At 44.8% G+C, this 21,291-nt stretch overlaps 1 protein-coding gene across 3 annotated transcripts in view; it reads left to right on the forward strand.

Annotated features, from left to right (window-relative positions):
- Positions 1–21,291, forward strand: part of RPS6KC1 (ribosomal protein S6 kinase C1) — a 98,471-nt gene that overhangs the window by 717 nt on the left and 76,463 nt on the right. For 2 of the 3 annotated variants that reach the window (XM_077925569.1, XM_028724667.2), the window contains exons 2-3: positions 8,368–8,403; positions 16,709–16,829. In XM_077925569.1, the coding sequence (XP_077781695.1) occupies positions 8,368–8,403; positions 16,709–16,829 (157 nt within the window). Of the gene's footprint in view, positions 1–8,367; positions 8,404–16,708; positions 16,830–21,291 lie in introns of those variants that run through there. The other variant, XM_028724669.2, reaches the window with a different exon arrangement.

Below are 21,291 nucleotides of genomic sequence, written 5' to 3' on the forward strand. Positions count from 1 at the left end.
CAAGTAGGCAGGTCGTCCGTGCGGCTCGCGGGCAGCGGTTTTCCGGCATCTTCCGAAGCCGGAGAAGGCAGGATTGGAACCCAGGGCCTCTTTTGGCAACGCCCGGCGGGCATGTGCTTTTGCCACAGCGCCATGGCCTCTTACAGGGATGCCTTTGCTCGTCCTCTCTCCAAGCAGATGTCCATCTCTCCCTCTTCCCCCCCCCCCCCATCTGCTGAGAGGAGTGAGTGGGCGGCAGAGAGAGAGCATTGATTCTTTTTCTTCCCCGACATCTCTATTCATTTTTCCTCGCTCTATAGCAGGGGTAGGCAACCTAAGGGCCGTGGGCTGGATGCGGCCCAATCGCCTTCTCAATCTGGCCCGCGGACGGTCTGGGAAACAGCGTGTTTTTACATGAGTAGAATGTGTCCTTTTATTTAAAATGCATCTCTGGGTTATTTATGGGGCATAGGAATTCGTTCACCCCCCGCCCCCATATAGTCTGGCCCGGCCCACGGCTGAAAGAGTTGCTGACCCCTGCTCTATAGGATGGAGGGAGTCGCATTTCCACTCGGAACCCACTCCAGAAGTACCCAGTTTGGGGGGTAGGAGGGATCATGGCATCTCCCTTCCATCTCAGATCCTCCTCATCCCTTGTTTCCATGCATGTGGGTTTTATCTGGAGGGGAGGTCAGTATCCTCTATCTTCAGAGGAGTGGATGGGATGTAGGAATAACACTGCAGGCCTCTGCATGCTTAACCTGGGATAAACACCGCCGAACACGGAGGGACTGGCTTCTTGAACATTGGGTCAGGGATGTGAGCTTCCCCCAGTAGAGATGTGTTTGGGGAGAGAGCCAAAATCTGCATTATGTAAGGCTAGGTCAGAAGGGACAGCCATCGCTATAGGTGTAGAGATGGGAAGCAGTTTGTGGTTGTGCCTGATTTATGGATGGGCCTGGTTGTCCAAAGGGCAACAGGAGGTTTTGGTTTGATCTGGGCTTCCAGCTCAAAGGGCAGAGCCAGGTTTTGATGGTACAGTAGCACCCATTTTTTTTCCTAGACCTGGTCCTTGAGTACAATGCAAAGAGACCATGTCCTCTCATCTGTGCTATTGAAAATGAAGGAAGAGCTGGTTTTTTTGCACAGATGACAGCCTAACTCAAATGAAAGCAAAAAAAGAAAAGAAAAAAAAAGGCATATTTCCTATGTCTTGATCTCCCCACCCATATTTTAACATTTATTTGAGACCCAGTGTGGCATAGTGGCATAGGACCTGGAAGATGAGGTTTCAAATCCTTACTTGGCTATGAAGTTCAATGGGTAACCTTGAGCCAGCCACTGGCTCTCTGCCACACCTCCCTCAGGGTTGTTGGGATTAAATGACAAGGGGGAGAACTATGTCAGGAATTTGAGCTCCTTGGAGAAAAAACATGGGATATAAAAGCAACAAATAAGTAATCAATAAATAATAGATTGGCACCTATCAGAGAATAGCCTCTTTTGAAATTCCGTGCTCCCTTACATCTCCGTTAAGAGACAAGGGCTCATTCAGACATTACTTGGGAGAAACCTTCATCTGCTAAGAGTCTTGGACTCTCATCTCTCTTCTCCTGCAATCCAGCCCACATTCTCACTGCTGGGAGAAAGTAGCATTATATGCAGGCTATACTGGTGTTAATTTAATATATTTATTTTGCAAGGTTTATATATCTTTTAACAAAAGCGGCCTCCAAATGGTTTCCATAAAATACTCATTATTATTATTATTTTAAAATGGTATCCACCTGATTCCCTATCTGTCCTTGGAAAAAATGTGAGTTTCCAATCGTGATGACGGAGATACTGCAGTCAAATAAACATGGTACAGCCTGGATTAGATGCTGCTTTCTTTTCCTTTCAGTAGTTATTACAACTGTTGTGTGTGTGTGTCCCAAACTGTGGTTTGTGGACAACCTGTGATCCGCAGGCTTCCATGGCATGCCTGCATTAAGTATTCGTAACGATTTTATGTTGCATTACTATTGCTGCTTTTATTTCACACACACACACACATATATATACTGTATATATACTGTATATCTATATGTATTTTATTAACATAAGAGCCTGCTGAATCAGGCCAATGCCTCATCTAGTTCAGCATCGTGTTCTCACAGAGGCCAGCCAAAATGCTTATGGAAAGCCTGCAAGCAGAACATGACGGCAACAGCAGTCTGCTCGCTTGCAGCTCCCAACAATTGGTATTGACAGCTGAGATAGCCATCATGGCTAGGTATTCATTGATAGCCTTGCCCTCCATTGACTTTCTCTACTCCTCTTTTAAAGCCATCTAGGTTGGTAGCCATCACTGCCTTCTGTAGGAACCAGTGCCATAGTTTACCTGTGTGCTGTATGAAGAAGTACTTTCTTTTATCTGCTCTGCTCCTCCTAACATTCACCAACCTGCTACTATCAAAGGTGCACCGGTTTAACAAACATTTAAACTCTAGTTATAACTGCCTCTACTTTTTGCATCTTGGTGCCCATTTGACTCCTACCTTGTAATTTTTCTCTGTATTCAGTGGTACCTCGGGTTACAGACTCTGCTAACTCAGAAATATTACCTTGGGTTAAGAACTTTGCTTCAGGGTGAGAACAGAAATCATTCTCTGGCGGCGCGGCAGCAGCAGGAGGCCCCATTAGCTAAAGTGGTGCTTCAGGTTAAGAACAATTTCAGGTTAAGAACAGACCTCCGGAAAGAATTAAGTACATAACCTGAAGTACCACTGTACTTGCCAACTAAGATTTCGCTTTGTGCATCTGAGGAAGTGGGCTTCAGCCCATGATTGTGTTTGTCCCAAGAAGTTTGTTAGCCTTTAATATACCACAAGTCTCTTGGGCCACACCCAAACCCTACATTTAAAGCCGTATAATACCCAGGGACGCGGACTTATAAAAAATATTGGGGGGGCCCGGGAAAGCTCATGAATAATAAATAAGCTCATGAATATGCAAATAAAGTGGCGCCACCTCCTCGTGAGCGAATAGGGGAGACCGTGCTGCGCCTATTAATCAGCTCCAAAGTAAATTGGGTGGAGCTTTTGCTCGGGAGGGAGGGCAGGAGGCATGCAGCCCGCCCCTCCCTGTGCATTTTGGGCTGGGGGAGGGGCGGCGATGGCGCTCTGCTGGAGGGGCGCCGGAGATTATTGGGGGGGCGGAGCCCCCCCAAACGAATTTTTGAGGGGGCTCGGGCCCCCTCAAGCCCCATGGAGTCGGCGCCTATGATAATACCACTTCAAACAGTCATAACTCCCCTCCATCCCAATCCTAGGAACTGTAGTTAGTTAAGGGTGCTGAGAATTGTTAGGAAACTTTTATTCCCAGGGCACCTCTCAGGTGGCCTCCTTTGCCATTATAAGAGAACAAGGGAGGCATTCACAGTGAGTTCTTGCACCTCTTTTTCTAGAAAAATAGCACTGCTTATTCCCCTCACAAAACTCTGGAAACTGTAGCTCTGTGAGGCGAATTGGGGGTCTCCTAACAATTTCCATCACTCTTAACCAACTACAGTGTTTTCATTGTTGGAACCTGTCCTGGGACCTGGCAGGTGTGATGTTCTTTCCTGTCATGTTTGCAAACATCTTCGAAACACAGAGTTGGTCTGCCAATGAACTTGGTGCCAGAAGCCAGCTCCCTATAGAGCACACCTTTGGGGGACCTCTTGTCTTCCATTCTGTGGACGGGACCAAGCCAGCGTTGATGTTGCTGAGATAGGAGTGCAAACATGCTGGGAATGTGGCCCCAGGAGAGCACATATTTGCTTGAAACTCTGTCCTGCCATGTGATACCGAAAATCTTCCTGAGGCAACACATGTAAATAGTAATAGTAATAATAATAATAATACAGTTCCCAGGATCCCTTGGGGGAAAGCCATAACGGTTAAAAGTGGTATGGTAGTACTTTAAATGTAGGGTGCAGATGATGGGCCCTTTGTTGTCCATTCCTGGTGGTAAATTCAACAGTGCCTTTCTCTCAAGAGATAAGAAAACAGGCTTGTCCAGGAGGATGGTAGATAAGAAAACCCGGCTGTTAAATTTCCAAGACAATTCAGTTACTTCATTGTAAGCCTGAGGTGAAGTGGGGTATATGTGTGTGAGAGAGACAAAGAGGAAGAGGGGCGTAAAGATTGTGCAAGGCATGTGAAATGTAAACAGTGAAAGCCAGAACTGTTCCACAATTACAGATAAATGCTCTTAAATCAATATATTAAAACCTGCAGGCCCTTTCTCTTTAAGAGAATTGGATTTTAAATGCACTCGCCCAAGCAAGGTTAAAGAAAAGACTCAGCGCACCTGCTCACACCCACGATAACAGTCTCCAAAAGAGGCTGGGATTCCTTTCCTCCCCCTGCTCATTGCATCATGCTCCCTTGGTTTTATTTGGTTCCCGAGTAACCAAAGCAAATGCATCCGAAGCTTCAAATACCAGGGGGATAGTGCTTGTTAAAGTAATGTTAACAACAAGCATCTACGTAAGGTCTCCCCGTTTTTGTCACAGAATAGTGCCAGCCAGCAGTACAGAGTTTAGCGCTGGTGGCTCTTGAAGCTGCTGGCATGAACTGAGCTTACATGTCAACATGCTGGAATTGGAGTTAAAACTTTGACGGTAAGCTTCCTTAGAATGCTCTCAGTCTTCTCAGGTTGTATTGTGAAATGAGTGATAATCTGAATCGGCCTTCCTGTGATGGTAGGATTGCTTAGTCTTGGGAATTGCGGACTGCCATTGGTTGAGTTGCTGTGATGTCACCGAAGGGCTGCGCAGCCATAGGACAGGCAGCCCAGCATGAAAGCAGATTGGGAGACCTTTAGCAGTTTGAGTTCTAAAGTCCATCAGAGCCTTTATTGAATTAAACTTTTTAAGTGTGCTGCCTTCTTGCCGTGGGGTACTCGGTTGGTTGAGTGGATGCAGAGAAAAAAATAATCCTCTGCATCTCCAGGTTTGGCTTGGAGAGATCCCTATCTGAAGCCCTGAAGAGGTGCTACCAATCAGTGTAGACATTACTGATCCAGATGGATGGATGGTTTGACTCTGCATAAGGCAACTTTCTATGTTCCTCTGAGTGGTATTGGAACATTTTAATGACCACTGACCACTCGCTGCAAGTACCACCAAACACTTTCATTAAGAGTTGATTGGAGCTGCCTTAAGGGTACAAAGGTTATTGCCCTGACCCATCACACACAAGCTGCCTGCAGAATTGGGTTTGTCTATAGCCCTTTTCAATTGTTGCTAAAGTGGCAAAAGTTATCAGCTGGGAGTGCGGGGCAGTGGGGTTGATGAATGTACAGTACTAGCTCCGCACCTTTCTTTTCTTTTAAATTGTTTCTATTAAAGATTTTCTTGGGTTTCAAAAGTACATACAGCATCACTGCTATCAGTTCATAGAGTTCTTTCTAACAGATCACCCAGTCCTCCAAGAAATACGCAAACTAACACAAAAAAAAGGTACTAGAAACAACTCCAGAACTGGCCCTACTGAATATTTTCCAAGACAATAACACACTCAGGCTACACACTCAGGCTACATAAGCCACCTTCTCTCAGCAGCCAGGAATCATAGAATTGTAAAGTTGGAAGAAGTGACCACACTGATCATCCTGCAATGCAGAAATATGTTGCCCAATGTGTGGCTTGAACCCATGATCTTGAGTTTAAGAGTCTCATGCTTTACTGACTGAGCTATCCCAGAGGTAGCATCATAGCTGGACACTGGAGGGACCTGTCAGGAGTAAACATGGACCACTGGTACCAAACTGTATGGGAAACAGTAGGGGACAAACAAAAGATGACGCCGTCACCCCGCTGTGGCTCCCCTTTGTTACGTACACAGCCCAACAAGACAACAACAGGAGCCCACTGACAGCATATGAATCGATATTGCTCCGCACTTTTCTTGCCTTCCCAACTTGTGGAAGCTGACCTTCTGAAGCGTGGATCTTGCTATGCTTGTGGAGGTTTCTGTGTTTTAAAATGCTGGGAAATCAGCCTTTAAGAGTGCAGAAGGCTCCCCATTTCATAGAGGTAACCTCCACAATTGGAGGGAGGTGAGAATTGGAGTGGAAAAAGCCCTTGCTTGTGTTAACTCTCTTTAGTAACACCTGAAGAGGATTTGCCTGCTTTTAAATGGGCTCTTAAGACTGCTTCCTTTCACCAGGCATTTTTTAATTAGAGCCTGTGGGCTGATGCATTTTTATCTGCTGTTCCTGGTGTGTGTTGTTGCGGTATTTTATTGGAGTATGTTGTTGTGCATTTTAGCATCCATCTCTATATGCCATTATATCTTTAAAGATTCTGCATGCCACCTTGATTTGGCACAAAAAGGTGGAATATAAATGCCAAAACGAAGAAAGGAATAGCTTGGGACTTTTTAGCTTTAAGAAAAGGTGAATAATAGAATCTTAGAGTTGGAAGGGACCCAAGGGTCATCTAGTCCAACCCCCTGCAATGCAGGAATCTCAGCTAAAGCATCTATAACAGATGGCTCTCCAATCTCTGCTTAAGAGACATGTTAGAAGTTCTCTGATGTTGAGAAAGTGAAGGCCCCCTCCCCTCAAAATATTGGGCTAGCCTTTTTATCACTTGAGCCCTGCAGCCTGTTTGCGGCCTTCTAAGGATTGGGGCATCTAATTAAAGAGCTTGTGGCTCTAAGGTCAAACTGCCTGCTTGGGTGTCTCAGACCTGGTATTGGCAGTGAGCACTGGGACCCCAGTAGCTGCCTAAGATTCCAGCTGCTGCTGCTGCTTGTCCTGCATGCAGAACAAAAAACATCATCAGGTTTGTAAGCCCAGAAATGGCGGTTGAGTGAGGTCCCAAATACAGTAGTAGCTTGGATGCTACTACTCTTTGCGAGTCGAACGTTTTGGCGAACACCACAAATCCGGAAGTGAGTGTTCTGGTTTGCGAATGTTCTTTGGAATCCAAATGTCTGATGGGGCTTCCGCAGCTTCTGATTGGCTGCAGGAGCTTCCTGCAGCCAATCAGAAGCCGCACTTTGGTTTCCGAATGTTTTGAAAGTCAAACAGACTTCCGGAACAGATTCCGTTTGACTTCCAAGGTATGACTGTAAGGAGGACTGGCAATTTAAAATGACAGAATATGCAGAGCTGGCAGGTCTAACAAGTAAAATAAGACAAGAAGATCAAGTATATAAAGAGGAATAGACAAATTTTGTGTAGTATCTGGAAAACAACTGTAAACATGTGAAAATGTTAGTAGGGTTAAGGTAAATTCAACAGTATAACACATAACAAAGGAGTAATAAAGGAATAAGGGAGTTAAATGGCTAGGCAAGAATATGCGGGAATATTAAAGGAACCAGGGAAGGGGAAGAAGAGAGTTCGTGAATGATCGGTTTATTTTAAAGAAAGATATGAATGGGGAAATGTTTCTTTTAATGTGAATGTGGTTTTGAGAAAAATGTAACACTGAAAAATATAAATAAAATTAAAAAATACAAAAATGTAAGTAGGTCCCAGTGTATGCATTCAGACTTGTTGGTTTGTTTCACCTACAGTGCATCCCTCCTTTTACCTGCAAGCTTTATTATGGTTGTTCTTCCATCAAGCGGGAAAGACCAGTCAGAGACATTTCCGACTTTAGTAATTCAGCAGGAAGGAGACTTTTGGATGCTTTCTAGGGTGTACTTTCAGTTCATACTGGGCAATGCTGAGATCTTGGCCAGCTTGTCTTGTGAGCTGACAATGTACCTTAGAAATTTCCCTAGAATATGGTACCGTACAGGGAGCTTCTCTGTTAGGACACACAGGGGCTTATTAGTAGATTGGTGTGGGGGAAAGTTGGAAATTACTGATGAAGAGGGAAAGAAGGAGGATGAAGAGGAAAAAGAGGTTTCTTTTCTTATCGTGCAGCTGGATTCCATTGTTTTAATGACTTGCCTTTCTGTTCCCTTGCACTTCTGCACTTTTGCCTACGGTACAAAAATACGCTGAATGTGTTGTTGTAAATGACATGGTATTTTGAAGACAGTTTGCAAAGACAACATACACTGAGAGTAATAGGATTGGGTGCTCTTGCTCTGCCTTGCATTGGATCATGATGTTCTCATACGGTCTGAAGTGCATTGAATTCAATCTGCATAGGCATCAGATGCACTCTATGGGACTCACATGAATTGGATTCTACATGTGTAAACCCCTCTGCAGATATGATGCTGGAATGTGTGGATATCAAGACTGGTATGGATGAGTGTAATCCTAAACAAGCATAGTCCCAAATAAATAAAGCATTTTAAAAAATCAGTATTAGATCATTGGGCACTTTTGTGTGCTCTCTGTCTCTCATTAACAAATTCAAGCACTGACAGGGCTTTTGCTTTTGTTTTTCAGATTGTTTCTCGAAAAAATCCAGAAGATGTCCAAGAGGTAAACTTTTTTCTTTTAAAGCATCTTTGGTTCTAGCATAGGTATGGCACAAACTGTTTTGTCTTTTTATATTGCAAAATAGAACAATGAAGTTCTGTTCCTGTTTTAGTGACTAGATTGGCAATTGATGGCTAATCTTGTTTCTGCTGCCTCAGTTGGTCATTTGCTCGCAGGCTAAGTCTAGGGACCTCCTGTGCAGGTGTGCATACACCTCCACATGTACACACACACACACACACACACACACACACGTTCCTCATCATCTATCTGATATTTGAAAGAGAGTCCTAATGGATTGTTAAGGAAATGGGTAGCAATGCACTTTTCTCTTTCAAGCTACCATTGTGTAATTACTGCTTAGCACAGTTCTAATTAAATTAGTGAGTTCCTCAGTCCTACCTTGGGGGTGTTACCTACCCAACATAACTGTTAACTCTTGGTGGCCATTAAGTTTTGCCCAAAATGACAAATACAGTACACACACACACACACACACACACACACAGATAAAACAATGCAAAACCCCCAAAGCATAAGCACAGCACCACTTTCTGAAAACGTCTTAAGAGTCAGGGAAACTACTCAATAGCCTATCTACAACAAATACCAGAATGATGGATGGAGAATTGGAGAGAGATGTGATCCATAACCATCTGAACACCAGGCGGTGAAAGTGATTATGTAAGATTAACAGGATGCAAAACAGAGTTGACAAAAGGAAAAATAAGGATAGGAAGGTAGGAATCCGTCTTCTCTGACAGGCAGTGGCTCCCTAGAGCCTCAGGTAGAGAGGTCTGTCATATCATTTCCTACTTTTTGTCTGAACATTTCCGGGATTAAATCTGAGATTTTATTCATTCACATCATGTGCTCTACCACTGAGCTATGGCTTCTTTCCCAAGGGAAGCGGAACAATCTAAAATACTTGCAGCTGAGAAAGTCTTCACATAAACCTTCGGGCAAAAGCTTTGATGAGTGGAGGAGGGCTGTTTATGAAAACACAACCAGGCCCAAGGCCTATTCAGGTCACATCCATGCCATGCAGTTAGGGCACATGGCTTCCCCAGAAAGAATCCTGGGCTATGTATTTTCTTAAGGGTGCTGGGTTTGTCCCTCTGTGAGGGATAAACTACACTTCCCATGCTTCTTTTGGGGAAACCATGTATGGTGTGGATGTGAAAGCAGTTCAGCATCTTCTTGTCATGGTGTCCACATGTGCATCTGCACATGTGAAGCCTGCAACAGATCCCAAGTCCTGCTTGCAGCAACTGGTGTACAGAAGCATGCTGCCTTTGACAATGAAGGCAGAACATAGCAATCATGGCTAGTAGCCACTGATAGCTTTATCCTCCAAGCATAGGCCAGGAGGCCTGAGGCTGTGAACAGAGCAATATAATTCCACTTGTGCAGTTTTGGGGTGGGAGATGCTCAGCCCCCGTACTGCTGAAGTGCTCACCCGGCTGCATGAAACAGAAGAACCAATGTTTCTTAGTCTTTTCTTGCCACATTCCTCATGCAAGGCTTCCCGACACGTTTTGCATGAGAAAGACACATTCTCTTTAGATCGAAAGCTGTTTCTGCACGCGAAGTAGACTTCTGGGCATGATGCAAGAAATCAGCATGTAGGAAGGTGCAGGCAGAATCAGACAAGAGGGACTGAAAAGAGCAGATGGGTCTGTAGGCAGAGGGGTGAGTGAGAAAGGGTGAGTAAGGTCAAGGAGAGTTGGGAGTGCTTAACACAAGGTTCTGGCAGTATGCTGGCAGTAGAGACTTAGTGAGAATAAAGTGGGTATGATTTCAGTGAGATGGGATTCTAGCAGAGGCATTTTGAAATGATGAAAGAGGGTGGAAGGGAAAGTTGGGAAGATGGTCAGGGTAGATATATCACAAAGCCTTCTCCCTTGTGGCTTCTACAGTATATTTAATATTTCAAAATAAGATCTTTGCCATAATGAAAGATGCATTATGCACTCCCACTTCACCCACAATCTAGAAATAAAACATTTTTTCATAGACTCAGTTGGTTCACCTATTTATAGCAAATTTAGTAAAATCTATCATCTATCTATCTATCTATCTATCTAATCTATCTCTATCATCATCATCAACAACAACAACTATCATCTATCTATCAACGAGGGAAATTTGAACTTGAAACAACCTGATTGATTTTGACAGTCCTTGGATATGGATCATTGAGTAAGAACAAATATAAAAATGGATTAATTACAGAAACATTATCCCAGTACTGTCAAATTGTTTGCTTCCTACTTTCTGTGTGCAAGGGTAAAACCAAGTTGCCAAATCTTTTCCTTGTTTGCCCAGTGGAGGGTGGAGAACCTGCAGCCTTCATAGATGTTGCTGGACTCCAAATTCTAGAATGCCTGGCCCAGTGGTCATACTGGCTTGACCTGATGGGAGTTGGAGCCCAACAAAATCCGAAGGGCCACAAGTTCTCCATCCCTGCATCGATCACAATCTTTCTCAGACCTTTTCTATTTCACCTTTACGTCTGTGACAAAGGCAGACCAGCAAATGAACTCTCTTCCAGATTTGTCTTCTTCTAGTTTGTAACTTGTTGTTCACCTTTTCCAAGGAGGATCCTGAACTGGAAATAACCTGTGAAAACAGGTTGCCATTATCATCTTCCTAAAAAGCCTGCTGGATTGAGCCAATGGCCCATCTAGTCCAGCACCCTGTTCTCACAGTGGCCAACCAGATGCCTGTGGAAAACCCAGAAACAGGACCTGAGCACAAGAGCACTCTCTGCCTCCTGCGTTTTCCAGGAACTGGTTTCAGATGCGTTATTGCCTCTGACTATGGAGGCAGAGCATAGCCGCCATTTTGTCAGACTAGCCATAAGTGTTACATTCACGAGGCACACCGTGGCCTGGTTCACACATCCCATTAAACCATAGTTAAAATACACAAGCCATGGTCTGGCTTGTCACATCATTTGAACCTGGGCTCTTGGTTTGTTTCTCTCTAGACAAACCATAAGTGGAAGATAAAGTTTGTTTTCGGCTTGCCACTTGTGGTTTATTTGGAGGAAAGAAACCACAAGCTTGGGTTTGGATGACACAACTAGTCTGACTTTGGGTTGCTTTTCAGAAGCAGGTCAGATCCTGCTTGTGGGCTTCCCATAGACATCTGCTTGTCCATTGTGAGTCCAGGATGTTGCATAATATGGGGCTTTGGCCTGGTGCACCAGGGCTTTTCTTATGTTCTTATGATATGTCATTGTAAGTTTATCAGCCATTTTAAGTTTACTTTCTGTTGCTGTTCTACAATCCCCAAACCTTGACATTTCTCCAGGGCTTTATTAACAAAGCATAGTAATGCATTTCCTTTCTGGGCCTTAATGGTTTCTGAAAGTGCAAACACTAAGGTGCCATACATGGTAAATCACCAGGGAGTTTTAATTTATATAGATGCGGAAGGCAGATAATAATGCTGGTATACCAAAAGCATTTGTTTGCAGCAGCAAATGCTGCTGATGTGAAAGTTTGCAGCAGTTGACTGTAAGACATTCACTATTTCAGACTGATGCCTAAACCTTTCTCTGCATGAAATAAAATTACTTTTCAAATGGGTTTGGCTTAATGTCTTGTGTGAGCCAGTTCGTTGCACAGGCTCTGTTTTAAACAGAGATGTGATTCCGGTGGGATTCCCCCATCCCATTAATCTGTTGGAAATGGAAACAAGACCTACTGTTTCGGGGGTGGTGAACCTTTTTCAGCTCAAGGGCTGCTTTCCCTTCTAGGTAACACTCTGAGGGCCACGGGTTTGTGCTAAGTGGAGATAGGAGCAAATGCTAATTTACTCACACATCCCACTCTAACCCCCCAGGTAGGCAAGGAGGAAGCACTTATCAGAGTTCAAATACACATTGTAGCCTGGCAAAAGCACTCAAGGGGGACTCAAAGTATGACCAGGGAGGGATGTGGCCTTGGGAGAGTCCTGAGGGCAAGATAGAGAAGCCTAGAGGCCTTCATTTGGCTTACGGCCTCTTCTATGTTCTTAAAGCAGCAACAACAGCACACATAATTTATAATTTTGGAGCCATTAGTGTCTTTTGCTTCCAAACAGTTGTTCACGTGTAAACTTTGGCCCAGGTACAGGGTGAAATGCGCTGTTCGTTGTCAGAAAAGAACCTGCCATTTGTCCATATGGAATGTCTGACTTCCAGACTTGGAGATGAGGGAAATTATCTGGCAAATAGATAGTGCAATTGTGTTTAAATTGTTTTGTTTGATTGCCAGTTGGCTTTGCTTAAAGCTAGTATTATGTGCAGTATATTTTAAAATATATATTACATAATAAATAACAATAACAACAATAACAATAAATGAACCATGATCATCCAGATTTTACTCTTAGGGTTAGAAGTGTCAAGACCTGGAAAGAACAGTATCTCCCTTTCTGTTTTTTCCAATTCTTTGGAGAGAAAAAAAGCAAGTTAAAAACCACATTGCCAATTGCCACTGGAAAGAGGCAACACAATCTGCAAGGCACTGAGGCCCTCAGCTATGCTTAGTTGGTGTGTCCTGGTGTTTGCTGGGTCCTGCTCAGTCTGCTCCTGATTATTGCTCTAGAAAAAGGAACAGTCCACTTCAGATCTTCTGAATTAGCACTGAGTTTTCTCACCAGAAAGCCTATTCTTAATTTGAATAGTGTTGCAATTTGAGTAGCCCAGCAGCTTCTATGTCTAGTTGCTTTCAGAAAATTGTTACCACAGGCAATTTAAGTGGATGGCTATTTAGAACTTTGTGGCAGGGCCGTCTTGAGAGGAAGGACAAGATGGCGGCCATCTCCATTTCTCCTACAGAAAGTGTACTGTTACTGGAAGTAACAGTAAACAGTAAACACTGTCACTTCCACCACACCTAAGGGTGGCAAGTTAGCTTAAGGGGTGCAGGGCTGGCTGCGTGGCACACATACCTCTGCCCCCAGCAGAAGGGGGCTTTTCTGATGCTCCTCATACACTTCAGTACCTGCCACCTGAGGCAGCTTCCTCACTCTGCCTTATAGTAGGGCTGGCCCTCTCTGGTAAAGTGGCAGGAGCTTTAAAGGGATGAGTCTTGATGTAAATCTTTGAGGTGAATGGCTTCCCTCAGAGTAAGAACCTTCCATGATTCACTTTGCAGTGAATTTGGGTCATTGTATTTGCTCACTTCAACACCTTATCAATTTTATCTATCCCCTCCCCCTTTACCATAAGAATTGGCAAATGTTTCTTGTTTTCATCTTAACCAAAGAGCTGCTCCGGTTTCTTAATTTTTTCATTCCAGCAAAAACGTTATAACTAGGTGGAATAGGCACAGACCACATATTCTTAGCATATCATTATTTTTAGTGGTGGATTTTCTGTTTCTGTTCTTGTGGGTGGACATTATTCTTCTCCCTTTCCTTTAACTTTTGGTTGCTGTTAAAGAAATACAATAAGACAGAACCCTTTTGCCATGCTTAGCATTCCTTGTAGCACCCTCCTCTTCTGCTGGATCATCCGCTCAAAGATGTTAGTTTGCTACATAACTGCTGCAAATGAGGCTGAGGTTTTGAACCAAGGGGTAGCAAAGGGCCATAGTAGCTGGTTGTTGTTCCGTGATGCTTCGGTGGTCAAGCTGTACCAGCCACCATTTTGGTTAGGGGTTAATGGCCTGCAGTATGGACAGGGCCCAAACCCGAAGTGGATGGGACCAAGTCATACAGGTGTGCAGACATAGGCACACACATGTACACACACATAGATTTTGAAACAAAGTTGGCTGACGACTGAAGCGTTTTGGGATGCTGTGTGCCCCTCTCTGAGATTATAATTTAGAGGTAGTGAGTGCACTGCCCTTGGGGCCAGCCCAATGCATTCTGCCACCTGAGGCAAAGGACAAGATAAGGTAAAGGTAAAGGTACCCCTGCCCATACGGGCCAGTCTTGCCAGACTCTAGGGTTGTGCGCTCATCTCACTCTATAGGCCGGGAGCCAGCGCTGTCCGCAGACACTTCCGGGTCACGTGGCCAGCGTGACAAGCTGCACCTGGCGAGCCAGCGCAGCACACACGGAACGCCGTTTACCTTCCCGCTGATAAGCGGTCCCTATTTATCTACTTGCACCCGGGGGTGCTTTCGAACTGCTAGGTTGGCAGGCGCTGGGACCGAACGATGGGAGCGCACCCCGCCGCGGGGATTCGAACCGCCGACCATGCGATCGGCAAGTCCTAGGCGCTGAGGTTTTACCCACAGCGCCACCCGCGTCCCTAAAGGACAAGATACACCCCTCCAAACAAAATTCTGTGCGCAGAATCCAGCTGGACTGGCAGCTGAATCTTACTTCAGCAGTAGTGGAGGACAGCGGCCTCCACCACATGTGGGTGTGGCAGGCTATTTCAGGGGGCAAAGGCATATCTCTGTCCCTTGATACCTTTCCACCACTGCCCAACCACCTGGTGCCTGAAGCAGCTGCCTCACTCTGTCTAACGCAGGGACGTCCAACTCCCAATAGACTGCGATCCACTCACAGTATAAAAAAACTGGCAGTCATTTACCCATTGTCGTTGGATCTCAGTTGTTGAGCTTTTTTTTGGAAAGGCAAAGTTCTTGCGCTTTTTGGGGGAGGCCAAAGTTGTTGAGCTTTTGGGGGGGGGGGAGTACCGTAGATCACTGAGGGGCTAGAGATCTACCAGGAACACCCCGCGATCTACCAGTAGATCGCGATTTACCTGTTGGGCATGCCTGGCGCTGGCTGTGCTGCCAAGAGTGCCAAACTGTTTGCCTCCAACTATGGGTGACTGCAGGGGTGGGGGTTGGCAATGCGGGCTGTTGCCCCTTCAGCAGTTAACTGTAACCTCCAGATTCCAAGCTTTCGGTTTTATTTTGTTTTTCAAAAAGAGTGTTTTCCAGCATTTGTAGAGATAAAAGGCAAATGTTCTTCCCACTTTTGTGTGTGAGAAATTATAGACTGTGCCTTTTAGTGTTTTACTTTGTCCTGGCCTGGAAAAATACCCCGCAGTTGCCTAGGGCTCCAATCTTTGTTCTGCCTTTATATTTGTAAGTAAAACAGAAGAACAGAAAGTCCCCATTCGATAGGAAGTCACATCCCCAGGTTAGCGCTATGCCTGGAACTTCTTCCTGCCCAGCAAAGTGAGGAGCATGTGGTAGTACAAAGTAAAATTTATATAGCAGAGACCATACATGTTGCATAATGTTTGAGCTGCAAAGGAGGAATTGAGGGAAGGGCTGTAGTTCAATGGTAGAGCCTTCCTTGCATGCCAAATGTTCCAGGTTCAAATCTCTGACATTTTCATGTAGGGCTGGGAAAGAAATGTTGGGCCCCTCCAGACTTCTGGTTTTTGTGTGTCTTTGTTTTGCGGGTTTATTCTGCAGCATGTCATTGATTTAATAATAGAGTGTTGGGGTGGATTTGTACCGGATAGTCTATGCATCATTCTGCTTTATTTGTTACTTTGCAGTGCTCCCGCAATGTTACTTCTACTATTGCTGTTTGGAGGGGCACCTTTGAGTTATTATAGTGCAGCAAAAGCGAGACACGCGCTTTTCATGATATAAAAAGTCACAGGATTTTAGCAGGAAGCTGCAGGAGATGCACGTACTGGGAATGAGGCAACATGTCTGCCTTGAAACCTTTGCAGGTGCAAATGGTATTGAAAGTAAGGTCGTGTATGACTGCCCTGATACCACAAATCACAGAATTGATCATCATCTGGTCCAACCCCCTGCTATGCAGGAATCTTTTACCCAACGTGGTGCTCAAACCCAAGACCCTGAGATTAAAAATTTCATGCTCTGCTGACTGTGCTATAATCATGAATGCACAATACAAAGCAAATTGAAATTGGGGGGGGGGGGGCGGACGGACTGTCCCGAAAGCCTGCAGAACTGCTGCCACTCAGTGTAGTAGACAATACTAAGGTAGATAGACCAGTGGCCTGACTCAGTATAAAGTAGCTTTCTTCTGTTAACCCAAATCCACAAATGCCCTTTCATTGGGGTGGAAATTGCTTAAGTTCAAGCACAGCAGCTGCTTGTGTAGTTTAAGTAGTTTATGGACTGCCTTGGAGATTAATTGTTGCTTAATATATTGGCTGAACGATACTTCGCAGGGATGCGGGTGGGTGTACAGCAAGGGCAAGATTTGATTAATAGCTGCAGTTAAAGAGTTTAGTGACTTTTAAAAAGATCTCATAGGGCACGTATAATGCGCTACTGTGTTGGTTTCTGCCATTCTTGGTAAATGCTCAATTAGCAGGAATGATTGCCTCATGGGTGTTTGTTTTCTGTTTTCACTTCAGATAGTCGTTTGGAAGAGATACAGTGACTTTAAGAAATTGCACAAAGAACTCTGGCAGATTCATAAACACTTATTCAGGCATACAGAATTGTTTCCTCCTTTTGCTAAAGCAATAGTATTTGGTAAGCATATATACTTTTTTTTTAATTTGCTAAAATGATTTGGGAATGATTGGTGAATAAATCTGTGGATTTTCAGAGTTCTGTATTGTGCTAACATTGTTTTGATTCTGCCAAAAGCAACATAGTAACTGAAGTATATTGTGTGTGATCAGTTTAATAATAATAATAATAATAATAATAATAATAATAATAATAATGTCCCACCCATCTGGCTGGGTTTCCCCAGCCACTCTTTTAAACGCTAGTAACTGGTATTGCATAAGGAAACAAAACCCACAAACCTCTCCTCACCTCCTACACTAGGTCTATAACACATGCTAAGTTTTATTAGTGACTGTAGAAACTTAGACATAAATGATAGTGCAGATCTGCAAACTTTGCAGGGAGACACTTCTGTGGATTCGGTGTAGTCCCAACACTACCTAATATTTTCTTTCATATGTAATATTTTCTTTCATATTTTCATATCCTGGAGTTCCTTAAGCCTTTCTTATTACTTCCTTCATTTGTGCAGATTCCCCTTCCCTTTTATTTTTGAAATGCACCAAGGGTTAGCCGTTAACCATAATTTCTTCATGTGTTTTTTAATAACCACGGGGTTAGCTCCAAACCACAGTTGGCTGTTGTGCTGATCTGTGAGTTGAGATAACTGTGGTTAGTCATGTGTTAGCTCTGAAAAATTATTAGGAAAGGGAAATCTCATGGGCTTGAGGCTGCAAGGCATCCCTGGTATTATAACCGCAATTGCACGGAAAGGGCTTCTATACTTCCAAGTGTGTTTATCTTCTTAAAAATAAGAAATTTTAGTATTTTGTCCGTGTTAGGGCAGAGGGGGCTCACCTGGTGGGTCAGAGTCGCAATGTTAGCTTCCTGGGGGCAGGGTTGCTGCGGCTTACCAGGGAGGCGGAGAAGATTGGGAGGGTGGCACGGTGCAAATGCACTTGTGGAGTGCCGGATTGACTTCACCACTCCCCTCACACACTGCACTGACCTCTTTGCTACCTCTTATTCCCAGTAAGTGACAGCAATGGCTCAGACAGAAAGCTACCATTGTGGCTCTGCCCGACTGGGTGAGCTGCTGGCAAACATGCCAGCAGGTGGCAAACATGGTGCCTTTCAGATGTTGTTGGACTGCAACACACATCTTCCCTGCCTATTGGCCACCCTGGCTGGGACTGATGGGAGTTGGAGCCCAACATAATCTGAAGGTCACTTTGTTGGCCACCCTTGTACTAAATTACCGTATTTTTCGCCCTATAGGACGCAATTTTTCCCCTCCAAAAAATGAAGGGGAAATGTGTGTGCGTCCTATGGGGTGAATACAGGCTTTCGCTGAAGCCTGGAGAGCGAGAGGGGTCGGTGCGCACCGACCCTGCCCTCCTGGGCTCTGCGCAGCTCTGCGCAACCCTCGGGAACCCGGCGGGAAGCCGTGCTGGGCTCCTAAAGGTTGCACAGAGCTGCCTGCATTCCGAAGGCTTGCGGATAGCAGGCTGTTCTGGGGGCTGGGGTCAGGGGTCGGGGGAAGCTCGAGCTTCCCCCGCGCCAGCCCCGTGCCTGGGGGGAAATAATTTTTTTTCTTTATTCCCCCCCCCAAAAAAAAACTAGGTACGTCCTATGGGGCGGTGCGTCCTATGGGGCGAAAAATACGGTAAACAAGAGAGGAATTGCTAGGACAAAACAACCATAATAAGAGAGAGCTTGGTCTCACAGCTTCTGCTAGCACCAAGAATGAGCCTTGTAGTAGGCTGCAGAAAGGCTTTCTTTCCTTTCAGCGTTGCAGTTTCTCTGGGTTTCTCTGTTGCAGAATAACACATTGGCCCAGACTGAATGGGTTCTTTTGCAAGGCTCATGCCGTGCCTAGAACAGGATTGGGCCACACTTGGCTACCAAATTGCCACAGAGCGTTAAGTTTTTAAAAAGCTCAAGGACATGATGCTGATGTGCCCAAAAGACTTGGCAAGGAGAGAGGGGGGGGCAACCTATTTCTATAATTTAAATGTCATCCTGGTTAGTATACAGAGCTGCTGAGCAAGTGGTCCAAAAGCAAGTGACGAAATTATTGCATCACTGAAGTGGCAGGCAGCTGTGATGTTTGAAATACATGCACCAGGGCTTCCCCAGTTTCTTGTAGCACCTCTTCCTGCTGAATGCAAAGACCATGTTCGTGATGGGGACCATAGTTCAGTAGAAGAGAACCTGGTGCAATCTTTGCAATCTTCTGTCAGGTAGCAGTGAGATGAATCACCTCTGTGCCACACTCAGTGGAGGCTTAAAGGTAGCAAGCTGAGGACCCACTTAGAAATGTGCCGTATGTGCAAATAATGATGCCGCCCATCAAACTATATCCATTATTAGGGACTACGCTTTTGCTCTCTTTGCTCACCAACCCCACCTGCCCCCTACCAAACCCCCCTTGCCAAAGCCACACACACACACACACACACACACACACACACACACACACACACTGTTTCTGCTAGAGTACCCAAAACTTCCTCAGTTCACCTGGGCCACCCGCTCACTTGCTTGCCTCACCAACCTGCCTCTCCTAAGCACCCACTATCTCTGAGGGGTGCCTGAGAAAGAAGCCTGCTAGCCTGGAGGTGGGGTGGGTGGGTGATGAAGGAGAGAACAAAGCATCTTTCTCCCCATCTTTTCTCCACCTGCCAATGCTGTGGGAAGTGTGAGAAAGAAGCCTGCCCACTGGCCTGGGTTGCCAGTCTGCCTATTGGCCTGCTCGCCTGCCTCCATCTCCAGTTCCCTCCCTTCTTGCCCACCCCCTCCCCCAGCATGCCTGAGAGCCCAGTTTGTCCTCAGGGTGCAGTTCACTGCCCCACCTGTCTGTGGCCAAGTGAGCCGCAGTGTGATAACATTCGTAGATCTTCATTATATGTATAGAAAAACATGTTTGATGATATTAGAGTATGCACTTTCCCATGTATATTTGGCTAAGTTCTGTGCCATGTGTCGGAAGTTATGTAGCACATAGTTCAGGTGGTGCAGATATTATATATACACCTGTATACTTTTTGTCCTGGCTTTCGATGAAAATACTGATTTTTCAGATGGCCAGCTACACTATGCACTAAAAGTTCTAGAGCATCTCTTGCCTTTTATTCATCTAAAGTTCATTAAAATCAGCCCAGGAGGTCCTGACCAACCCCCCCTTTATTGTTGTGTGGATGGGAGATCCCGAACCTTTCCCCCTTTCTCTCCCTTGGGAATCCCCTCCCCAGAGAGGGACATCTGGCTGGCTTCCTTTTATCATTGATCTTTCAGAGGGTAGACAAAATCTTCCTGCTTAGGAAAGCATCATGATTGCCACATTAGCTGGTGAGATTGTGACTTTTTTAAAAACTGCTTTTTGCAAACTGTATAAGCAATTTGTTGTGTTAAACTGCTTCATTGTTGTTTATCCATTTATATGATTATGCCAGCCATTGTGAGAGGCATGTACTGATCATGGAGGGTAGCAGTATTAAAACATCGAAGTTGGCAAGTATTTTTCCATCCTACTGGGTACAGTTGGCTGGTAAGGGCAGGTGTTTGTAAGTCGCTTTGGGTTGCCTTGGGCAAGGCAAAGCAGCTAACAAATTTAATAAAGAATAAGAATAAGAATAAGATATGGGGATGCCATTGAAAGTGATTGTTGTTCTCTAAATCCCGGTTGTTATTTTTTGCCTTAAATTTTGAATTAATTGGATAATAATTTATCCAGTCTGGCACATATTCTTTCATCTCTTCTATTTTTTTCATTTTTGGTTCTCCCTCTGAAAAATGTAATCACTCATGGTAGGTACCCCATTTATCCCCCATGTTCATTTTACATTTGCCTTCCAAATCTGAAGTATCAGGTCTCCCACTCCCAATAGAAACTTGTGAACTTGGGAATTGGATGAAGGCTGTCCTCTTCTTTTCCTTTTTTAATAAAAAAGGTGAGCTTGGTTTCCAACTGCTGATCCTCAGATAGCCAAAATGGCACCATCTATACCCCAGAGGAAGATGCTGGCAGGCTTGGTGGAGTTTCAAGGTTGGCAGAAGCACAGATCAGCTCAATGAGGACTGAACATGCTCAGGGAGCATGGGGTATTGGGTGTCTGTTGGCGGTGGTGGAAGCAGGGAGGGTGGAATGGGGTGTCTTGGAAGAGGTCATGGCTGGCTGGCTGGCGCTCTGAACAGGAGCACTTGATGTTGCAACATTTTGTTGCAGGTCCCATTTCTCTAATGGAATTTCCAGCATGCTTGTAATAATACAGCAATTCTGAGGAGTTCCCAAAAGGAAGCAATGATCAATAAAACAGTCCCCTCCCCTTCAAACCATCATCTCCTCACCTCCCTGGATGCTTTTATTGAGTTGCATGAGCAAGATTAGAATCCTGGGTAAAATGTGCTCTGAAAGTGGCATTGTTTAATTTCTCTGCTCAAGCAGAGGTTGTAAAATATTCAACGTCGTGATTGGGTT

Source organism: Podarcis muralis, chromosome 3, assembly GCF_964188315.1.
Source record: "Podarcis muralis chromosome 3, rPodMur119.hap1.1, whole genome shotgun sequence".
In the NCBI taxonomy this organism is placed as follows: Eukaryota; Metazoa; Chordata; class Lepidosauria; order Squamata; family Lacertidae; genus Podarcis; species Podarcis muralis.